This window comes from Heterocephalus glaber, unplaced genomic scaffold, assembly GCF_053883595.1.
Source record: "Heterocephalus glaber isolate CG9 unplaced genomic scaffold, H.glaber_assembly_v1.0 deba00001472, whole genome shotgun sequence".
NCBI lineage: Eukaryota > Metazoa > Chordata > Mammalia > Rodentia > Bathyergidae > Heterocephalus > Heterocephalus glaber.
The window spans coordinates 3,027,914-3,047,294 of record NW_028258315.1 but is presented as its reverse complement, the minus strand read 5'-3'; the positions used below and the strand labels follow the sequence as shown (position 1 = coordinate 3,047,294).

General features: G+C 41.5%; 1 protein-coding gene across 2 annotated transcripts in view; it reads left to right on the top strand.

Moving 5' to 3' along the window:
• The window catches only part of Gmds (GDP-mannose 4,6-dehydratase), a 546,952-nt gene that overhangs the window by 101,328 nt on the left and 426,243 nt on the right, over positions 1-19,381 (top strand). For both annotated transcript variants that reach the window (XR_015439275.1, XM_004847792.4), the window contains exon 2: positions 17,844-17,888. Coding sequence is in view for 1 of the 2 variants with exons in the window: in XM_004847792.4 (XP_004847849.1) it covers positions 17,844-17,888 (45 nt within the window). In the remaining variant the exon portion in view is untranslated. The remainder of the gene's footprint in view (positions 1-17,843; positions 17,889-19,381) is intronic.

Here is a 19,381-nt window from a genome sequence, read left to right as displayed (position 1 = left end):
TAGTGCAGAGCCATCTTCCTCTGTGTGGCCCGTGCATGCTAGGAGGCTACCCTTCTTTGCCAGGTGCCGGGCACCCTGTAGCCCAGAGGCCAGCCAGAGAATCCACTCTGGTCAGTCCTGAGCCACTCACCTTGCTCTGTCTCACCCTTCCTGGAAACCCCAGCTCTGTTGTAGGCTCTCCCCACACAGCTGTCCCAGACTCTGCTTCCCTGTGGCCCTACACAGCCTGTCTATGAGAATAATGAACCTTGTTTTCCTGAGCCACCCCTGTGCCTCCTTTTGGGTCCACAATTGGCCACCACCTAGAAGAATACAGGGCATCTGGCTTCAAGTCTTCACTTTACCTCTTTGTAGCTGTGCAGTGTGACCTCCCCTTCTCAAGACCCCATGTTCTTATTTGTAAAATTACAGTTACGAGACCTGCCCGATGAGGTCGTTCAAAAGATGAATGCTTCTGCAGTACTTCTGCCTGTGCTGCGCATGGCAAATATTCCCTCTACCTTTAGTTTTCCTGTTAGTGCTGTCAGTATATCCACGAACATGACCCTCCATCTGCTGCATGGCACTCAGTACACTTCTGGGAATGTCACAGATCCTGACACATGAATAAATGAGCGAAGGAGAAAATAAATATGGAAGGGAAGAATTGGAGTTAGGACATGTGATGCTCACATTAAAATTTTTTATTTGGTGAAGCTTTGGTAATGGAACTACTAGATAATGGGGAGCAATGACTCCTTTACTAAAATGTTTAGGTTTATTCAGAGGAGCTGCAGTTTCTAAACTGTGAGCTGACCATAGAGGTGCAAGGGGCAGGGGACAGGGTATGACCCGAGGTGGTGGGAGGCAAGGAGCCACACCTCTCCCAAATCCTTCCTGCCTTCCTGCCTGGCAACCAGGCAATTTCAGTAGCAGTCCTTTGCGTTTATTGAATTTCTATGTAAGTGTCATTTGAAAAGGAATTTAGTTGGAGGCAAAACCAAAAAAAGGAGAAGACCACCTTTGGGGGACAGGCAGAGGGACTCCACATCAGTTTTAGTGAGGAGTGGTGCAGCTGTTTGCTGATGTGTGCATAGCAGCTGGGTGCTGGCGCAGGGGGATGCGGGCTGCCTGGGCGAAGTGCATGGGGTGATGCAGCTGGGTTCTGAATGTGGGCCCAGCCCAGGTGACCCTGCAGAAAAGGGTGCTGGAGGCAAGACCCCTTTGGGATTCTGTGTTTTAAGACAGAGTCCATCTGAGACATATGGTTCTGATGCTAATGTTGCAGGTGTCATCGGCATTGTGTCTGCTGAGACCTGGACTCTGAGATGTATAAAGTGATCTGTGTTGTGTGCCAGGACACGATACACAGCACGCTGGGTCATGATGAGCACACCAGCCACCGTCCTGTCCTGTGGATTCTGTAGCCCATCGGGGCAGGCAGAGTCTGTGTGCACTGCCACAGGTCCGGACATCGCCCAGAGCCATGGTAACTATGCAGGAAAAGAACAGTGCACTTCCAGGGCTCCACAGCAGGGATCTCGCTTGGTCTGGAGCAGCAAGAAGGAGTTTCTGAGGAAGTGATGTTAGGCTGACACCTAGAGTTAAGGAGTTGGGCTAGTCAGCGTGCCGAGGACAGGTGGCCAGCAGTCTGGAGGAGGAGATGCCGCTGGTGGAACCCAAACAAGGCTGGTGTATCCCGAAGGCTGATGACCACGGTGAGCAGGGTCGCTGCAAACCTGGTGGCTTCTGACAGTGACTAGAGGTGTAAAGAGCGGAAATGCTTTACTCCAAACTGTCCCCACCTGCCCGACCTGTTGGTGGCCACTGTCCTCATTTGAGTCCCATCTCTAAGGCTGCCTGAAGAAAGTGCCACAGACTGGATGGCTTAACACAAAGGTTTTGGCGCACAGATCTGGGCTGGAAAGTCTGAGGTGAAGGAGTTGGCAGGGTTGGCTTCTTCTGAGGCTGAGAGGAAGATCCTGCTCCGAGCCCCCTCCTGGCTTCTGGTGGTGTGCTGGCAGTCTCTGGCATTCCGTGGCTTGTAGAAACATAACCTTGTCTCTGCCCGTGTCTTCGTGTGGTGCTCCCCCTGTGTGTGTGGCTCCAAGCTTCCCTCTTTCCTGAGGGCACCATTGGGATAGTGGCCTACCCTCCCCGAATATGACATCTTACCTAACTCCACCTGCAGCAACCCTCCTTCCAAGTGAGGTCACATTCTGAGGTGTGCACGTGTGTGTGTTGGGAGGGGTGGTACCATATAACGGGTACCATTTTCAGACTGGCATTGTTTTTGTTTGTTTGTTTCAATAGTCCCTTCTCATATGAATATGAATTTACTCTCCTTTGTCTTCAGGCTTAGCTTTGAAAACATAAAATAGAAACTGGTTTGTAGTAAACGTGCAGTAAAACTTAGATAATAAGTTCTTTGTTCAAGGACCATGCTTCACCTCTAGCTTATAAGAAAATACAAGTGCCTATTGTTGGGCCCTAACCTATTAGACAGCTGCTGCCAAGTGGATATTGCTAGCCTGAAACCAGAGGGACCAGCCCACATTTATGTTCTAAGAGGGAGATTGGAGGAGAGAGGGGAAAGAGGTGGGTGGAATGAGAAGGAGAACGGGTAGGGGGGGAATATGGATGAGAGCACACACAACCAAAACCAAACCCAGCCTTCCTGGAGTGTAATCTGAAGAAGGTACTGAGTCAGCAGCCCTGGGATCCACGGTGCGGCAGTGTGTGTCGGCCGGTCCTCAGTTGTCCGAGCCCAGCGTTTGCAAGTGGTTTCCAGCCTACCTGGCCACCTTCCTTTCCATCAGTGGCTTCTCAAGCCAGAGGACCTATTGTCAGTTCAAATAAACGTTTTTACTGGAGTTATTTACCCCCTGCTGTGTAGTCCTGCCTGCTCAGAATCCATATTCAACTACAGGTCAGTGTGAATGGTTTTTTGAAGGCTAAAATTCAGCTGGAAGGTACCCTGTGCAGGCAGGTAAACCGGCAGCCACTCTGGTGGGGCAGTGCTTGGGATATTCAGTAGTTTGAAGTTCACTTTGGTTTAATACAATTATATTTTTGACTCCGTTGTTTCAGCTCTGCATGTGGGCACGACAAAGAGGCCTGTGGCCAGTTCAAGGATAGAGGCTTAGAGTTGGAGGGCCACCTTCCTGCCTGAGGTACATTTCTCCTCCTACTACACTACAAACTTGTCTTCCTGTCTCCACAAGATTATCCAGATCAGCAAGGAGCCTCTTACTGCCCAGGCTATGGACAGCTTTGTGTTGACCCTCCCACTCTTGATTATTTCATTTTGGGGTTTTGTTGAACCTTTCCTCCTTCATCCATTCTATTGTTTTCTAGCCTTTCACTAACTTTATCACTGGCTTCCCCACTTGGTGATTCACAAGTGACTCTGTGGGTAAGGATTTGAAGGGTCTGTGGTCGCTGTATTAGTTACCCATGGTTGCTATAGCAAATCACCACAAGCTGGGTGGATTTCTCCTCTCACAGTCCTGGAAGCCCAAAATCAACGTGTACTTTGGTAGGATCACTCTGCCTTCAGAGCTGTAGTTGAAACATTCATCTCTTCACCTCTTTCCAGCTCCTGTTGGCTGCTGGCAACGCTTGATTTGTGGCTTTATCGCTCCAATCTCTGCCTCCATGGTCACATGGCCTCTTCTGTCTGTGTGAAATCTTCCACAACCTCTGTGTTACAGCAACACTTATGATTGCATTTGGAACCCACCCAGATAATCCAGGATAATCTCCCCTGTGCAAAATCCTTGATTTAATCACATCCTGAAAGGAACATTTGGTTTCCAGGGACTAGGACCTTGCCATATCTTTGGGGCCATTATTTAGCCACTGTAGTTACTAAACAGCTTTATCTGTTCATGACCAAGCAGCTCTTGGCTCACGTTTTCCACACCAGCTCCTGCTTCCTGCCCCTGTCCTGTTCATCTGTGACATGACCAGATGAACCATGCCTTCCACCATGCCTTCTCCTGGGGCCTGTCCTTCTCCTTCTTATTACAGAGATGCTTGTTCATACTTCGAAATAGGCTTTACACCTCTCTTAATAAACTTTGTGCCACTGAAATTTTGAGTCTGGAGTAGTGGAGAAGGATCCCTGGGTCACACTGGGCTTAAATCCTGGTTTCCCAGTTAATGGCGGGGTGAAGTTGGTAATGTATATAATTGATTCTGCCTCATTTTCATTGTGACACAGAGATAGTTAAATACATTGAGAGTATTTAAACTTGTAAGAATTACATCAGTTAATCCATGTAAACTGCTGAGAACAGGACCTGTTACTGCTCTGTCTAAAGTAGTAGCTGTAAGCCACATGTGGTTACCAATTAAAATGTTGCTACTGTAACCGAGGAGCTGAATTTCTGAAGCAAAAAACACAAAATATATTTCTGGTAAAAGTGTGATTTTGTTGTTTTGGCAGGAGTACATTAACGTTTTACATGTATTTAACGTACACACCGTAATCATTTTGTGAGCATTGGCTAATTTATTCTTGTTGGTGTTAACTGATTTATTCCTGTTGGTGTTAACTGATTTGAGAAATTTTCCTGTATTCTAACATTATAGTGTGTTTATTTGGATATTTTATGCATACAACATAACTTACAAGTGAACATGAATATTATCATTGTTAATTAAATTGAAATGTTTATTATTTCAGTAAATGTCATTAAATTATTTTTAGTTAAAGTAATTATGAGCAAATCCTTAAATTTAAAGCACAGGCACACTACAGAGCTCCTGCAGAATTGAGTGCAGATGTAGAAACCAGCACTCTTGAGCATGACAGAGCGAGCAGAAGGGACTGAACAGCTCCTGATGAGTGGCATTTGCAGTTTTCTGTGCCAGAGAAAAACAAAAAATCTATGTGTAAAAATAATTTAAAGAAAATAAAGTGGGCAATATTAAGATATTTTCAACAAATTCATAGCGGATATGAAGAGAAATTTCCTCTCAAAGTTCAAAAAAGAAGATGTAATTAATTGCCTGAACTCAGAATTTAATGTCCCAACAAATTTTAAAAATTTAACGGAAAATTTTAATAAAATTTATAACTTTGGCCACCTGAAAAATGACTTCGATTCAGATAAAAAGGAAGGGATCATTTTTAGATGGAGAGATGGCAAAAAACAGTGATGTTACTAAAATTTTGGTAAAAACTTACAAGAAACGACAAAAAAAGATAATAAGCAAAACCAAAAAGACCCTTAATTAGATCACTCCACACTTTCTGTGGACTGCAAGATCTTTTAAACAATATTAAAGATCAATTGATTTGAAATTTGAAAATTTCAAGTATTTTTCCTTAGCTTTAGATAAGTCGTGTGCTACATGATTCACTGTCTAGTTGATACTTTAGATGCCCATTGTGTTAAAGGACTTAAAAATTTATAAAGAAATGTAAGTTTGTTTTACTAATACCAAATAGGTATTTTTTAATGTTTTACATATGTCAAAGAATTTCAGATGTTATGAAAAAAATTAATTTCTATCATAACACAGTATTCTAGCTATGTTAAATCAAATATGTGCATGTCTCTTGCTTTATTTCATTATATTCTGAAAGTGTCATAGATACAGGAGTTAAAGATGTATGGTCTATATGTTACATGATTGCCAGATTATAGACCTGTTGAAAGAAATAGAAGACAGTAAAGGCTATGATCCTGTGCTGTATGACAGCACTCATTGATAGAGTCGTGGACAAGTTTTACAACTTGTAATATTTACTCCAGTATAAAATTTTATTTCTTGAAACAAAAGGAATGTTTGCCAAATATTCAGTGCTTACAAAGAAAACACTGCAGTGTGGTTTGTTTTCTCACTCAGATCACACTGTTTTGAAGGAGCTAAATTTGAAACTTTAAAGGAAAGGAAAAGCCAATTTGTGAACTTGCTAGGCAAGTATGAGAGTTTTTGTTGAAATGGAAGGTTTTCATAATAGAAGTTAATAATATGATTTTACAAATATTTCTAACATGAGTCAGTAGGAAGAGGATGTTAATTATAAATATCATTTCATAAATTGGCAACAGAAACTGGAAGGAATTTGAAGAGTACTTAATTGATACCGATAAATTTGGAGTTGTTTTCCAATTTATACAAATGCAGTATTGAATTGGATGCTGTTAATTTAAGTTACTAAGTTTAATTTAACAGATACAATTTGAAAGTAATACACTTTTGCTTCAAAGTCAAATCAGTTATTGGAAAAAAGTGAACCAGTTTTATCAATGCTTGTGAAGATTAAAGGGACATTATTTTTTGATATTCAATTGAGTTATTGGAAAACTTTTGAATATGTTTTAGTACAATTTGGGTATGGGTATGTGAATGTACTTTTCAGTTGTTAGTTTTGTGAAATCTAAACATAGTTCAAATATTTATGATGAAAATTTAGATTGGAATTGAGATGTGCTATGAGTGCAAAGTATAGGATTTTGAAAATTTTAATATAAAAAGAATGTAAAATATCTTAAGTTTTTCATTAACAGGTTGATAGAACATTCCAGATATATTGAGTTAAATATATACAATTAAATTATCTTTTCCTATTTTAACCTTTTAAAATTGGACTTCTAGAAAATTCTAAATTCTATATGTGGCTCACATTATTATATCTCTCTTAGCTACTACTGGCCTAAAACAGTACATATACCCAGTGAATTGATGCTAGTCCTAATGTGATGATGGTGACAAGGATGTACTGCTATCTTGTTCTTCTGTCTCCAGCTAACCTGGGTGCGTGTCCCAGTCATAACATGGACTAGTTCTAGAGTAAAATAAGATGAAATTTATTATAGAAAAGAAACAAAACTGACTGCCCAATAGTTCCAGGAAAGAATGAAGTTGGCTACTCCTTAGACAGTGACCTCTGACACACCATACATTGCACTTTTATGGGATCTTGAAGGAATGTCATTCATTTTTCATGTTTTTTTTTTTTTAAATTCCAGGGGTCCCAGGCAGGATAGAATTGAGTTATGTGCTGGTGTGAGTTTGCACACCATCCGGTTGTGCTTAAAATGTGTTATCTGGGAGCTTTTATTAGGAAACTTGTGATAATGAAGATATAAAGTGAAACATGGAGCCAGTTCTCAGTCAGCACTCTTACACTGGTCCCCCCAGTTTGCTGGCATCTCCCACTTCTCACATCAAGGACTACAGAGGTACCTTTCCCCTCTTAGTGCCAAAACTTGGAGAGGCTTGGGTGTCCTCTCTCAGGCTATTTCGAGTCCTGCCAACTCCCCACTCCCATTAGGTTATTAGCTCCTAGAGGGTAGGAAATGTTCTACATCCTTTCTTTTATTAATTGTATCAGTGCTTATAGTGCTTTAGGTACTAACAGATGTTTACCAGCTGATTGGTTGCCCTAGGACCTGCTTTTAGTAATTAAACATATACACCCACATTTTTGAAACCTCAGGATAAAAGTGTAAAACTCTGTTTGAGCACTGCCCACAAATACACACACACACACACACACACACACACATGCATATTCATACTCATGTAGTATTTGATTAGTGTACTTAGTTGAGTGACTAATTTAAGCAATGGTTTTTATCAGTGGATTGTCAAGGTAATGATTCAAGATACTTAAATTTTAAAAATTTTTATTAAACTTTATATAGAGAATTATATAACTTTTTAAAAGCACTATTATACCATCTTATTTTGGTTGAAATATTTTGATTTTTGTTTGAGACAGAGGTATTATGGAAATAAACGAGTTAGGACTAGTCACACTGGTTTATATTCTGCCAAGTTCTCTAACTAGCTATGTGACCTTGGATAAGGAATTTAAGTCTGAACTTCAAATTTCTAATCTGGAAAAATGAAGATAATATTAGCTACCTCACTAGGATGTTGTAAAATGTAAACAGGAAAAATATCTTAGAGTATTGAGCAACTCACTGTAAGGAATTACTCTAAAGTAAGTATTTCGATAAACAATAAATACTGAAGAACATATAGGCTATGAATGAAGGATGAATTAACCATACCCATGTGGAGACAATTGCCCAAGTGTGTGACCTGAATCTGCAGTGTCACCACCTATCCCAGGTGGGTTTTATACAGCAGGAGAGAGTAGTCGGGAAGCAGAAGCACTGCTGTTTGGAGCAGAGGTGCAGGCAGTCAGGTCAGACTTACCTGGGGACCCCTGTGTTCCACCTAAACACAGATGTTCATTGAGGCTTTTCCCCACCTCAGCCTGAGGTACTGGCCAGGTGGGAAATTTAGAGCTTGATGTTCCTAAGACCAAGATTAGAGGTGGTGTCCAGTACTATTAGGGAAGGAAGTTTTGTTCCACCAAAAGTCCCAGCCCTCCTTCCGAAGCTTTGGTCTTTTTCAGTGAAATCTTGAAAAAATTTTGTCAGTCTTACTGAGTAGAGAAGAAGTATATAGTTGGATAGGAGTTAAACTTCCACTGCTCTTGGTGAAAGAAAACACATTAAAAATAGAAATAAAAAGCAAAACATCAGCCCTGCAGGGTTTGTACTGTAGTGTTGGTACCTGACAAGCAGTTTGTTTTATCCCTATTTTGATGTAAGATCAGAAATATCTAGGAGTACACCTGAATCCTACAACCAGGAATGCAGCGACCCTGGAGGACAGAGTGACATATAATAGGATAATAGGGGTGCATATTTAAAAATATGTGACCTACTACTATCTAGAATACATAAAGAATTGAAAAAAATCAGACCCCCCAAATTCAAAGACCCAATTCAAAAATGGGCATCCGAAATGAACAGACATTTCTCAGACAAAGAAGTAAAAACAGCAAATAAAATATATGAAAAAATGTTCAACATCACTGGTCATTCGAGAGATGCAGATGAAAACAACACTGAGATTCCACCTCACCCCAGAAAGAATGGCTGCTATCAAGAAATCAACCAATAACAAATGCTGGCGGGGGTGTGGGGAGAAAGGAACCCTTCTCTATTGTTGGTAGGAGTGCAGACTGGTGCAACCACTGTGGAAATCAGTATGGAGATACCTCAAAGAACTAGGACTAGAACTAGGACTAGGGGTCCCATTTGACCCAGCTATTCCCCTGCTGGGTATCTTCCCAAAAGAATTAAAAGAATCATACCACAGTGATATATGTGCACTCATGTTTATAGTGGCACAATTTGTAATAGCTAAGGATTGGAAACAGCCCAAGTGCCCATCAACTGGAAACTGGATAAAGAAGATGTGATTTTTTATAAAATAGAATACCACTCAGCCATAAAGAATGAGAAACTAGAGACATTTATAGCTAAATGGATGCATATTGAGGCCATACTCTTAAGTGAAATAAATAGGATCCACATGTGTAAATACCGAATAGTATCTCTAGTGTGAGAAACTGAAAGTGTAAATAAGGATGAAAATGATTAAAACGAATAATTGATAATTTGAACTAGGAAAAGGTCCAAAGGTGGAGGGGTGGCAGGAAGGGAAGGGGAAAGGGAAGAAGGGAAAGGAAAAATTATGAGAAAGAAAAAAAATGGAAACAAAATCTATGTAAATACAGATGGGTGGTGGGGGTGAAGGGCGCATAGGTAATGAGGAAAAAAATAAAAACTAAGATACATCATGTTCAGGTACAAACACCCAATGATAAATGTAAATGTATTGTATACCTAAAATGTACCAGTTAATATATAAATTTAAAAAAATGTGACCTGATTTTAGTTCCTTTCTTTTGGGTGGTGGCCCTGGTGTATAATACAGCGTGACTTAAAAGATAAATGCTGCCCAGTGAGTTTCACCGGCTGCACTCACCCCAAACATTACCTCTGGGTGAGACAATGTTCATGATCATCACCAGGAGCTCTCTTGCTCCTGTTCTCGGTGACACAAGCTCCTGTAGCATTCCGTCTGTGCCAGGGCTCTGAGTATTAGTTAGCAGCATTACTTTCATTATCTGCAGCTTTACACTCATGTATATATGCTTGAATTTTATCTGTCTTTAAGTCATTCTGAGTCACAGTTTTGTGTATGTGTTTTTTTGTTTAGTTGTTTTGCTTTTGGTGCTACAGATTGAACCCAGGGCCTCACACTTGCTATGAATAGCACTCCACCACTGAGCTGAGATACCTATTTCCCCAGCACACAAAATTACAGTTCTTACATTGTATCTTCAGTGATTTACAGTGATTCCTGCATGATAGGGACTCCATAGTTGCAGAGGAGTCGGAAATGTATCAAGAAGCCAGTAAGTGGCTTTTCTATAATGATGTGCATGTATTTTAAAAACAGTCTTAACTGGATTGTGCTAATTGCAGCTGTGGGAGAAATTAGGTAAAAAACAGCAAGAATATTTGTTAATAGGTAAACTCTTGTGTAACCAACAATGATATTTTATCAACAACCTGTTAAATGAATGTGCAGTAAGATAAAGATATAATCATCATGTGTGTATTTTTTTGTTATTCTTCTGATCTTTTCAAAGCCATGAAGAAAAGGACAGTTGTGTACCTGCCTTAGGCAGGAATTATAAAAAGAAATGTACAAGGAAACTTTAATAAATCAGGCAAATACTAAAATTTCATCATTCTTCTTTTCAGTACAAAGTTTTTTCTTCCAAATTAAAAGTTTTTCATTAAGCATGTCCTTGAACACTGGACAGAGTGCAGCTCTGCTTTAGAGTACCTGCAAAAAATCATTTCCTCTATAAATCACTTAGGTGATTAGAACTACATAATCATGTACTTTGCAGAGAAACAGCTTTTAATTATATGGACTGTCACTTTGAAAGATAGTGGAGAGGGGAAAGGAAACGGAAAGGAACTTGATTCTCAAAATCTGCAGAATTATTATTATTATTTTTTGGGGGGGTACTGGGGATCGAACTCGGGACCTTGCGCTTGAGAGGCCGGGGGTAGAACCACTGAGCTAAATCTCTGGCCCCAATTTTATTTTTTATACAGTTGTAACTATTTACTGTAGAAGAGACTATTTAAACGTGAAGTTTACTAGTAATTTATTATTAACTTTCCTACAAAAGTCATGCACGTCTTTATCAGTGTATTTGGAGCCCTGATGTATGAAAGCACTCACCTTGCACATTGTCCTAAAGTTAAAAGGCGTTACTCAGAGCATCACTGAACTGGCCAGTTAGGCAGATCTTTGAATGGATTTTGACAGGGATATACTTCTTGTATTTCCTCTGTTTTTTTCCCCCACCCTTGATTTCATGCTCAAGTGAGGTGATTTATACTCCAGGGCACTGTGCCATCCGGAATAGAAGAGGTCAGTGTGGTAGCATTTCATAGCTTTGCTTTCATCCACAAAGCCCTGCCACCCTCTCCCCGTGACTCATGTGTCTCCTGGTGTTCCTGATAGCAGAACATTTTGATTAGCTGTGCAGGCTACCTGCTCATTATTCTCATCCTGTCCACGTGTGCATGTGCTGATGCGTGTGAAATCTGGAGGCCCCTGCCAGTGCTGAAGCATAATCCTATCTAGGCCAGGAAGTGCCTGGCTGCCCAGATACTTCTCGGAGCAATAGGGCAGACGCTGAATCTCTTCCTTCCTTCCTGTCCTCCATTCCATAACACCTATGGCCCATGTGGGTGTTTGATGCACTGATCCAGCTCTCTTTCCATTGTTAAGAGAGTTTATAGAAAACAAATTCATAATACAATATCTGTAGGCCCATCATTATGGAGCGATGAGGCAAGTTGCCCTAAAAATAATTCATTACAAATGTTCTTCAAGTCCATCTCTGATCTAGTTCTAGACCCTGGGCAGGTCAATTTGTCCTAGTTTACTCCTTTGTAAAAGTGAGGCAATAAAGTACCAATTGCATGAGATTTCTGTGAAAGTGGACGGATGTGGCGCACGCAGAGCATGCCTGAAACGGACGTATGGAGTGTGGGGCAGGCGCTCTGCTCTCCACTGGCATTTGGGGAGCTAGGGGGACACAGTGGGCTTTCTTCTCTCTGAAGGGTTAAACCTTCACGAATGGCAGGAATAGGAGACGGGGACAGAGGAAAACAGGTTCAAACTAAAGGAGCTTGCATTTAAAAAGAACCCAGGGAGTGCAGTACTTCTTGGCCATCGCACTGCTTTCCTGTGGAGAGGAGCGGGGGACTGACCCACGACGTCTCTGCACACTGGGTGCCATCCAGCGCTCGTGGGCACTGTCACCCAGGGCATCTGCTTTGATCTTCGAGGCAGCAGACATTTCTAGGACTGTATGTGTTGGGGTGTCTGTGTATAGGTTGCCTTTTTCCTAACCATTTAATTAAAAGTTATGTTTTTATACCGTGGCAAGGATTGCTTTGTTTTTGCTGGTTTTATAATCTTTACTGCCATTTTCCTTATAGAACTTGCCAAAATTAAAGTTATTTTAGTATATTGAAATCGTTATTACAAATGCTGGGTTATACAAATATACCTGGAGTTCACATTTTGGTACTTGCTTTCTTCCACTTATTAAACCAAGCATTTACGATAATTATTTGCAGTTGGAAGGACCATGTATTTCAGACTATGGTATTTATGGGAGCTCTACCCCTGGAAATCTGCTAATCTGTTTCACATATCAGTTTTTGAGTGGCTTTTATGAGAGAAGAAAATTAGGTAATTTTATACATTTTCTACATAGTACTTATAAACCAGTTGGCAAAATGCAGTCTATTGAAAGAATGGGTAAAGGATATAAAAGATAATAAACAGTTCCCAGAAGAAATACTATATAAGATCACAAATACAAAACAATTCTTCAGTCTTATACTTGTCAAGAAATGAAAGGAAAATGATCTCATTATACCTTTTTTTTTCTTTTTGGTTTTTTGGTTTTTTTTGGGGGGTACTGGGGATCGAACTCGGGACCTTGCGCTTGCGAGGCAGCATTGTACCATTTTTAATGTATCAGATTGGGAATATATTTTAAAAAATGAATCTTTCCTTTCATGTGCAAGTCTTCCCTTGTTTGTTTTAGCTGGCTGTGGGCATGGCACTCACATTCTGACCTCTTGAGGCTGAGCATGTTTTGAGGGAGAGCTTCTGGACCCTGGCAGAGCAAGATGCAGGCTGACGGGTGGTATCTGCCCCTGCTGAAACCTCTGCATCAGCCTCATACATCACCAGGCTCTGGAAGGCATGGTGCTGATGGCAGAGCCATTCTCTCTCCCTTTTCCATTTGTGTGTGTGTGTGTGTGTGTGTGACCTGTGCCAGCCAAGGGGCCTTTCCCTGGCCCAGCATGTTCTCACACAGAGAGAATCTTCCCTGCAGGGCATGGTCAGGTCTTTATTATTCAGAATGGTGATCCATCACCTTATCATATTTCAGGATTGTTGTGTTCCTCTCTGTCAGCTGTTAAATCAAAGGAAACGAAAGTTGGTTGTTTGGTGACAGCAGACTTTATGGAAAAATGATTTTCAACTTTCAAGACAATCTGAGATGGGACTGTATGTTTTAAATACCACTGACCAATGTCCTCATTTCCTTTCTGCCATTCAGTTCATTATAACTCCCGTTCTTATTGCTGGCTCTGTTCTTGTTCTTCACTCCCTGAATGCAGTGTCTTGAGTCGCAGCAGTAGACACTAGCTCAGTCTCTTCATTGTAGGTGTTTGTCAAGTAAGTTTTAGTCTAAAATTTTAAGGTGTGGGAGTTTAGAGCCCTGTTTCTCCCATGCCTCTGTGTGTGTGTGTGTGTGTGTGTGTGTGTGTGTGTGTGTGTGTCTGCATGTGTGTGTGCGTACATGCAGGTTCTGCTGCTTCCCACTATGTGACTGTACATTAAACACTTAACTGTTTTGAATCTCAATTTCCTGATCTGTAAAATGAGAGAGTTGGATTAATTAATCCCTATGGTCTTTTGAATTCTGTGAGTCTGACAGACATTTTTATCCAGTGATTTGTTACAAACATGAGCCAGGTGTAATTACTTTTCGAATATATTTTCCCCTGGATGGTTCCCACCGAATAGTCAAGTCATTGAAAGCAGCAGTGGTGAACCTTTTAGGGCATTCCGTGATGCAAACAGCCTGTTGTGGCACGCGTGTCGTAGGTTCCCTACCACTGATTTAAAGGGTTCATTCTGATTCAAAACAGCGTCTTTCCTTAATTGTTGCGGTGTCTGTAGTTTATTTAGTTGGGGCACAGAATGGCTTTATATTGTGTTTAGAATTAGTAGGAACGATGTGTGCTTTTAGAGCAGTTACCGTCTACAGAGTGAAACAGCGTGGAAGGTCTGTACAAATGACACTTCCTTATTTGCAGACGACTTATTTTTTTTTTCTGATGCTTGAGATAATCTAAATAAAGAGATTCATTTCATTTGTGGCATGGATTCTCTAGCTCAGTACTACTTACTTACCATCTCATCCTGTTCAAAGAAGCTGCCAAATGGTGCCTAAACATCGATTACGCATGATTTAGCTTTCTAATTTAGCACGCAGTTTAACGGGGCCGGGCTCTCGTGTTGCATATAAGAGGAGTCCCTTTTCATTTGTCCATGTAAACTGCAGATGCATCCATGTTGCACTTCTAGCTTCCCCTGGCACAGGACTGTGACTGCCCTAGCACATGTGTTTGGTCTTGGTGGGTGTATGCGGCCAACGAATGCCTTTCCCAGCTATCTCTTGCCATTGAGAGAAGGGAGTGTTTCTGTGTTTCCTTCAGTTGTTTATAGATATGGAGTTTTATAGTTTTAATATAGTAGTCAAAATATGACTCTTAAATTCTAGAGTTTTGTTTTTTTATGTGACTTGCACTGGGACATTTCTCAGTACTTCATGAAAAGTGACCCCCCCCCCCCCCCCCCCGCGCGCAAGAACAGTATAAGCATCAGGTACAGTAAAACCAGGCTCTTTCGTACCTTGGGCAGGGGCCACATCCCTCCAACATGTGTCGCCACCAAGGCAAGTCCACCTCCACAATCACTGTACCTCCCGGGAGCACATGCACCCATAACCAAGCCCTGGGAAATCTCAGGCGTGCTATCCTTTCTCCCTCTGAGCTCTGGAGTGTTCTCAGATTACACGACTTCTCTGGGCTTGAGTCACATGATTAAAAGTGGAAGCACTGTTTAATCCATAAAACACCCTGTAATGGAAAATGACTGAATCAAGTTGGTTTAAAAATGAATCCTTTATGGTCTTTTATTATTTTGTTGGGATTCTGACATGTTTTGGTAGCTCTCAGGTGGAAGAGGCCAAGGAAGGAGATTATTTCCTAGTTGAAAATCATGTAGGATTTGGATTCTAGCTCTGGCCTCATCTGTAACTAATGGTGTCATTTTCTGTATGTTGGCTAACCTCTTATGTTTCAATTGCCTGCGATGTTAGATTGTTGCTTACCTTCCCAGCTGAGTTCTTCTGAGAGTAAGACAAAATATTTCTGTGTCTTGAAAATGTTAAAGCCATAGCGATTGCCTAAAACAGTCTAGCATTAATGTGAAATAGATACCCTTAATAACTATGTGCAAAGTTAAATTTAGAGGGGTCACAGTTGGGCTATTACCTCTCCAGTAGAAAGTTTTCTGTATCAAACTTTGAGCCCAGGCTAGAATTTATACTGGATTGATTGTATTCATACTGAACATGTTAGAGATTTGTCTGTCGGTTCCTTGGTTTCAGTGGAATCCAGTGTCAGAACTGGATGTTCACTGCAGGCTTCGCTGAAATGTCAGCCATCAGTCAGATTGGAGCATTCTTTATCAGCCTGCACTTCAAGGGGGGCGGAAACAGCTATCGTTTTCATTCATGGACATCTGCCTGCTCCGATGCCGTGTCTCCCTGAGGATCCCCCAGGGGAGACCTGCTGGGCTCCTGGGCCGGAGACCGGGAGCCTTGCTCGGCTCGTTTCCCACTCATTGTGCAGCCTGGGCCCTATCGCTGGACAGGCCTGGCAAGGAAGTGAGGAGGAAGCCAGTACCACTGCTGGTTCAGAATGTTCCAGTGTGGTTGGAAAGTTTGAGAAGCAGCTTGGGTGAGAAGAACAAGATCTCACTGACAGAGTTCAGTGCTGGTCAGGTCTGGTTCACATCAGCTTTCTAAATAATCGCATATCTCCTACCCCAGGGAGCTCCAGCACAGTCACCTCTGCTATTTTTTTTTTTTTTTAACATTCTATGCAACTATGGAGGAACACAAAGCATTTCCCATTTTTATTCCAAGAGAATTCTAAACCATGGAAAGTATAGTGTTGTCTACTTCAAAACAGCACAAGCGCATACAACTCATGTTTACTAGGGCTTTCCAACCTATCGTTGAGTTATGGTCTTTATTTCAAGTATTTTTCTACTGAGCTGTTCATTGATTGATTTACAAGACTACTGATTATTTGAACGTTTGAAATGGTCACAAAGGCTAACCTGGCTTGTCCTGGCCTGACTTGGTCAGCCTTACGATCTGAGTTAGTGAGCACAGTGAGCATGTTAAATCTGTGCACAGCGATGAAAAGGCCAGACACTTTGTCTTCTTCACATCAGCCTATGAACCAGAATATTTATGTCAAGAAGTCAGAAGAAAATCTGCTGGAGATTTTAATGAACCACAAAATGTATCCCTTGCTTTCCCTGCCTTGTCATTTGGTCTGAATTTATGCAGGACTTCTGCATTAGTGTTGTGAGCACTCGCTTGGCAGTCTTGTCATTTTCAGGACCCATAGGGTGTCGCTAGCTCCAGCTTTAGGCCAATAAGGCTTGCTTTGTTTTTCTTTTTCCTGAAATATCTAGTTGGAATTGAAGCTCAAAGGGATCTTTTCAGTTTTTTCAAACTGAGGAAATCCAGACACCCCCAACTACTTTTGAGGACATACATTTCTAGGAGTTAGAGTTTTATGTTCATGTCCGGGTGGCATGAACCTGGCAAAGGAGACTCTGCCAGGAATAAAAGCAGAAGAGCACTTACAGGATCTGTTGTAAAATAGGGACCCAACTGTTCTGAGGGAGGTTGGTGACTTTTTACAGTATCTCTAGAATGGGTAATTTCTCAACTTTTAACTTCTTAGTAGTTTAATTGGTTATCTCACACACTTTCTTTCCCTTAAAAATGGTGCACAGAATACTGTTTAACTAGAAACTCCTACTCAAATTTTAAACACAATTATTGAAAACTAGTTGAGAATCTCAGTGTTTCATCAGATGCTTTCACCTTCGGTTAGGAATTAACTGCATGATTTAAGATGAATGCAAATGAAGTATTTATTATGTAATAAAAATTAATATCCTCATTTTTTTAAAGTTCACATGTGTATGTCCATAATGTGCTGTGATCATACAGATGTGATTGCCTTCCCATCCCCGTATACACATATACACCTTAAAATCCTTTATCCCCTCTGACTTTCTGCAATTCTGGAGGTTAGCAATACCTAGAAGCTCGGCAGATGGGCTCAGCTTCAGTAATTCTAACTTCCTCTCTTCTCGTGCCTGATCCTCCACCCATCCTTCCCTCTCCCCAGCCACCCAGCTCTTATTGCATCCCAGATATTCCTGTTTTACTCCCCACTCTGTTGTACTCCTGCTGGGTGTTCCTGCAGCACCCAGGCCTTCTGCTTTGTGCACATACATGCATATTTCGTATGACTAGTAAGGGGCAAAAGGTAAACCCAAGTCCTCTCTGTTACCTCCTGTTACATCCCTGGGTTGCTGCATCTTCCTGTGTCTTCTGTGGAGCTCACATGAATTACTGTTGGAAAAATGCTCTCTGAAGACAACACTGTATGTGTTTATTGTCATCCTAGGTACTTTTATTTTGGTTGTCAGCAGCCTTGATTTTTTTGTTCAAGTAGACTTTTACATGCTTTTCTCAAAAGTCTTGGTCCAGTGTGTGCCAGTCACCATAGGTCTGATGCTTCCCGATTTTCCTTTTCTTCCAGGATGGTTCCTACTTGGCTGAGTTCCTGTTGGAGAAAGGCTACGAGGTGAGTGACTCAGTAGTGTACTGGGCGGTGTGATCAGTAGGACATGGTGGCCTCGTGCTTCCTCTGCTTCGGTCCTCCTGTATGTGTTTTCCATGGAAACTGATAACAAATCAGAATCGGGGAAGACTATGCTGCTGGGCCTGTGGTCCTGCCAGCTCATTGTACTGTTTATCTGCTGGTGAGCCCTGGTGGCTCAGCTGCTCCACAGGCCTCCCCCTTTCTCCTTTAGATAAAGCAGCAGCCTGTGCAAGCCAAACTGCAAAATTTATGATGTAATGTGTTACATAAAAACGTTCTACTCACGGTGAAGTCACTTAATTCGGAAATTGCACAGAGCAATAAAAATGAAGCTGATCTTTGGCAAGCTTGAATGAAAAATTTACACCTGGAGGTTTTTGCCTTCTAATGGGCAGCCATATATTTCATAGAAGCTGAAAGTTTTAGATTTGTTGCTGCTGTTGTCTTCATCATCTTTTTCTTTTCCTTCAACATTTTCTCCTTTCCTTAAGAAACAAGGGTTTTTATATTAAATTTGATGCAGTTCAGTATGTACACTGCTTTTTTTAGAGCACTCTTAAGAGATATACATGTGTATAAATTTATGCTCTACAGAGACTAAAAACCTACACAGTGGTCCATGTGCTCTGACTTGCTTTACGCGGTCTTTTTTATTGATAGCTTTGCCTTGTCTCTTTATTCCAGTTGTAGTGACAGTGTATAAAAATGTGCAGTTGGGACAAATGGAAAAGCAACAGCAGGAATGTGGTATCTACACACCAATGAGATTTGAAGAAATGAAAATTAATTTTCTTACTGTAAATTCAAAATCTTATCTGATAGCTTTGACTTTTAGACTTGACAAAGTCACAGTAGATGTGTGTAGCACCTTTTTACTCTTATCTAATAGTTCTACATCTTGTAATATCAAAATAAGGTAAATGTAATTATGAAAATACATATTGTACTGCATAGATTGCTATGATAATTGAGGATATAAATGTGTATGCTACAGAGAAGAGAGTTTTAGGGTCAATCATATGAAGTTCAGAAGAGGGGATTTAGGAGAATATTCAGGCAATATTAACTGTGTAATGCGTTAATAAATATTAAAAGAATGACAGAGGGCATCTGCAGAACTGCGCTTCCCATGTGCGTACCTGCCGGAGACAGCCAGGAGCCAGTGCTATGGTCGAGGTATGGGTGAAGCAGGAGAAGGAGCCAGCTGAGCAGTGGTGGTTGCGGCTTCGAGGAGGGAAGTGGGGCGACAGCAGCAGCGCTCCAGCTGCAGGGCTATCGAGACCCTCTGTGATGTGGACAGGGAGGGGGGAGTGGGAGGGAGGTTGGTGGGAACCAGCAGTGCCCTTCTAGTCCTGAGGACTGGGTGTGGCCGCACGCTGTGCTGCCCGGTGAGGTGAGGGAAGATCACTGCGACTCAAGGCTCCAGTGAGGGCTGCTGACTGATGCAACCACAAGGGGAACAAGGTGGCTGAAGG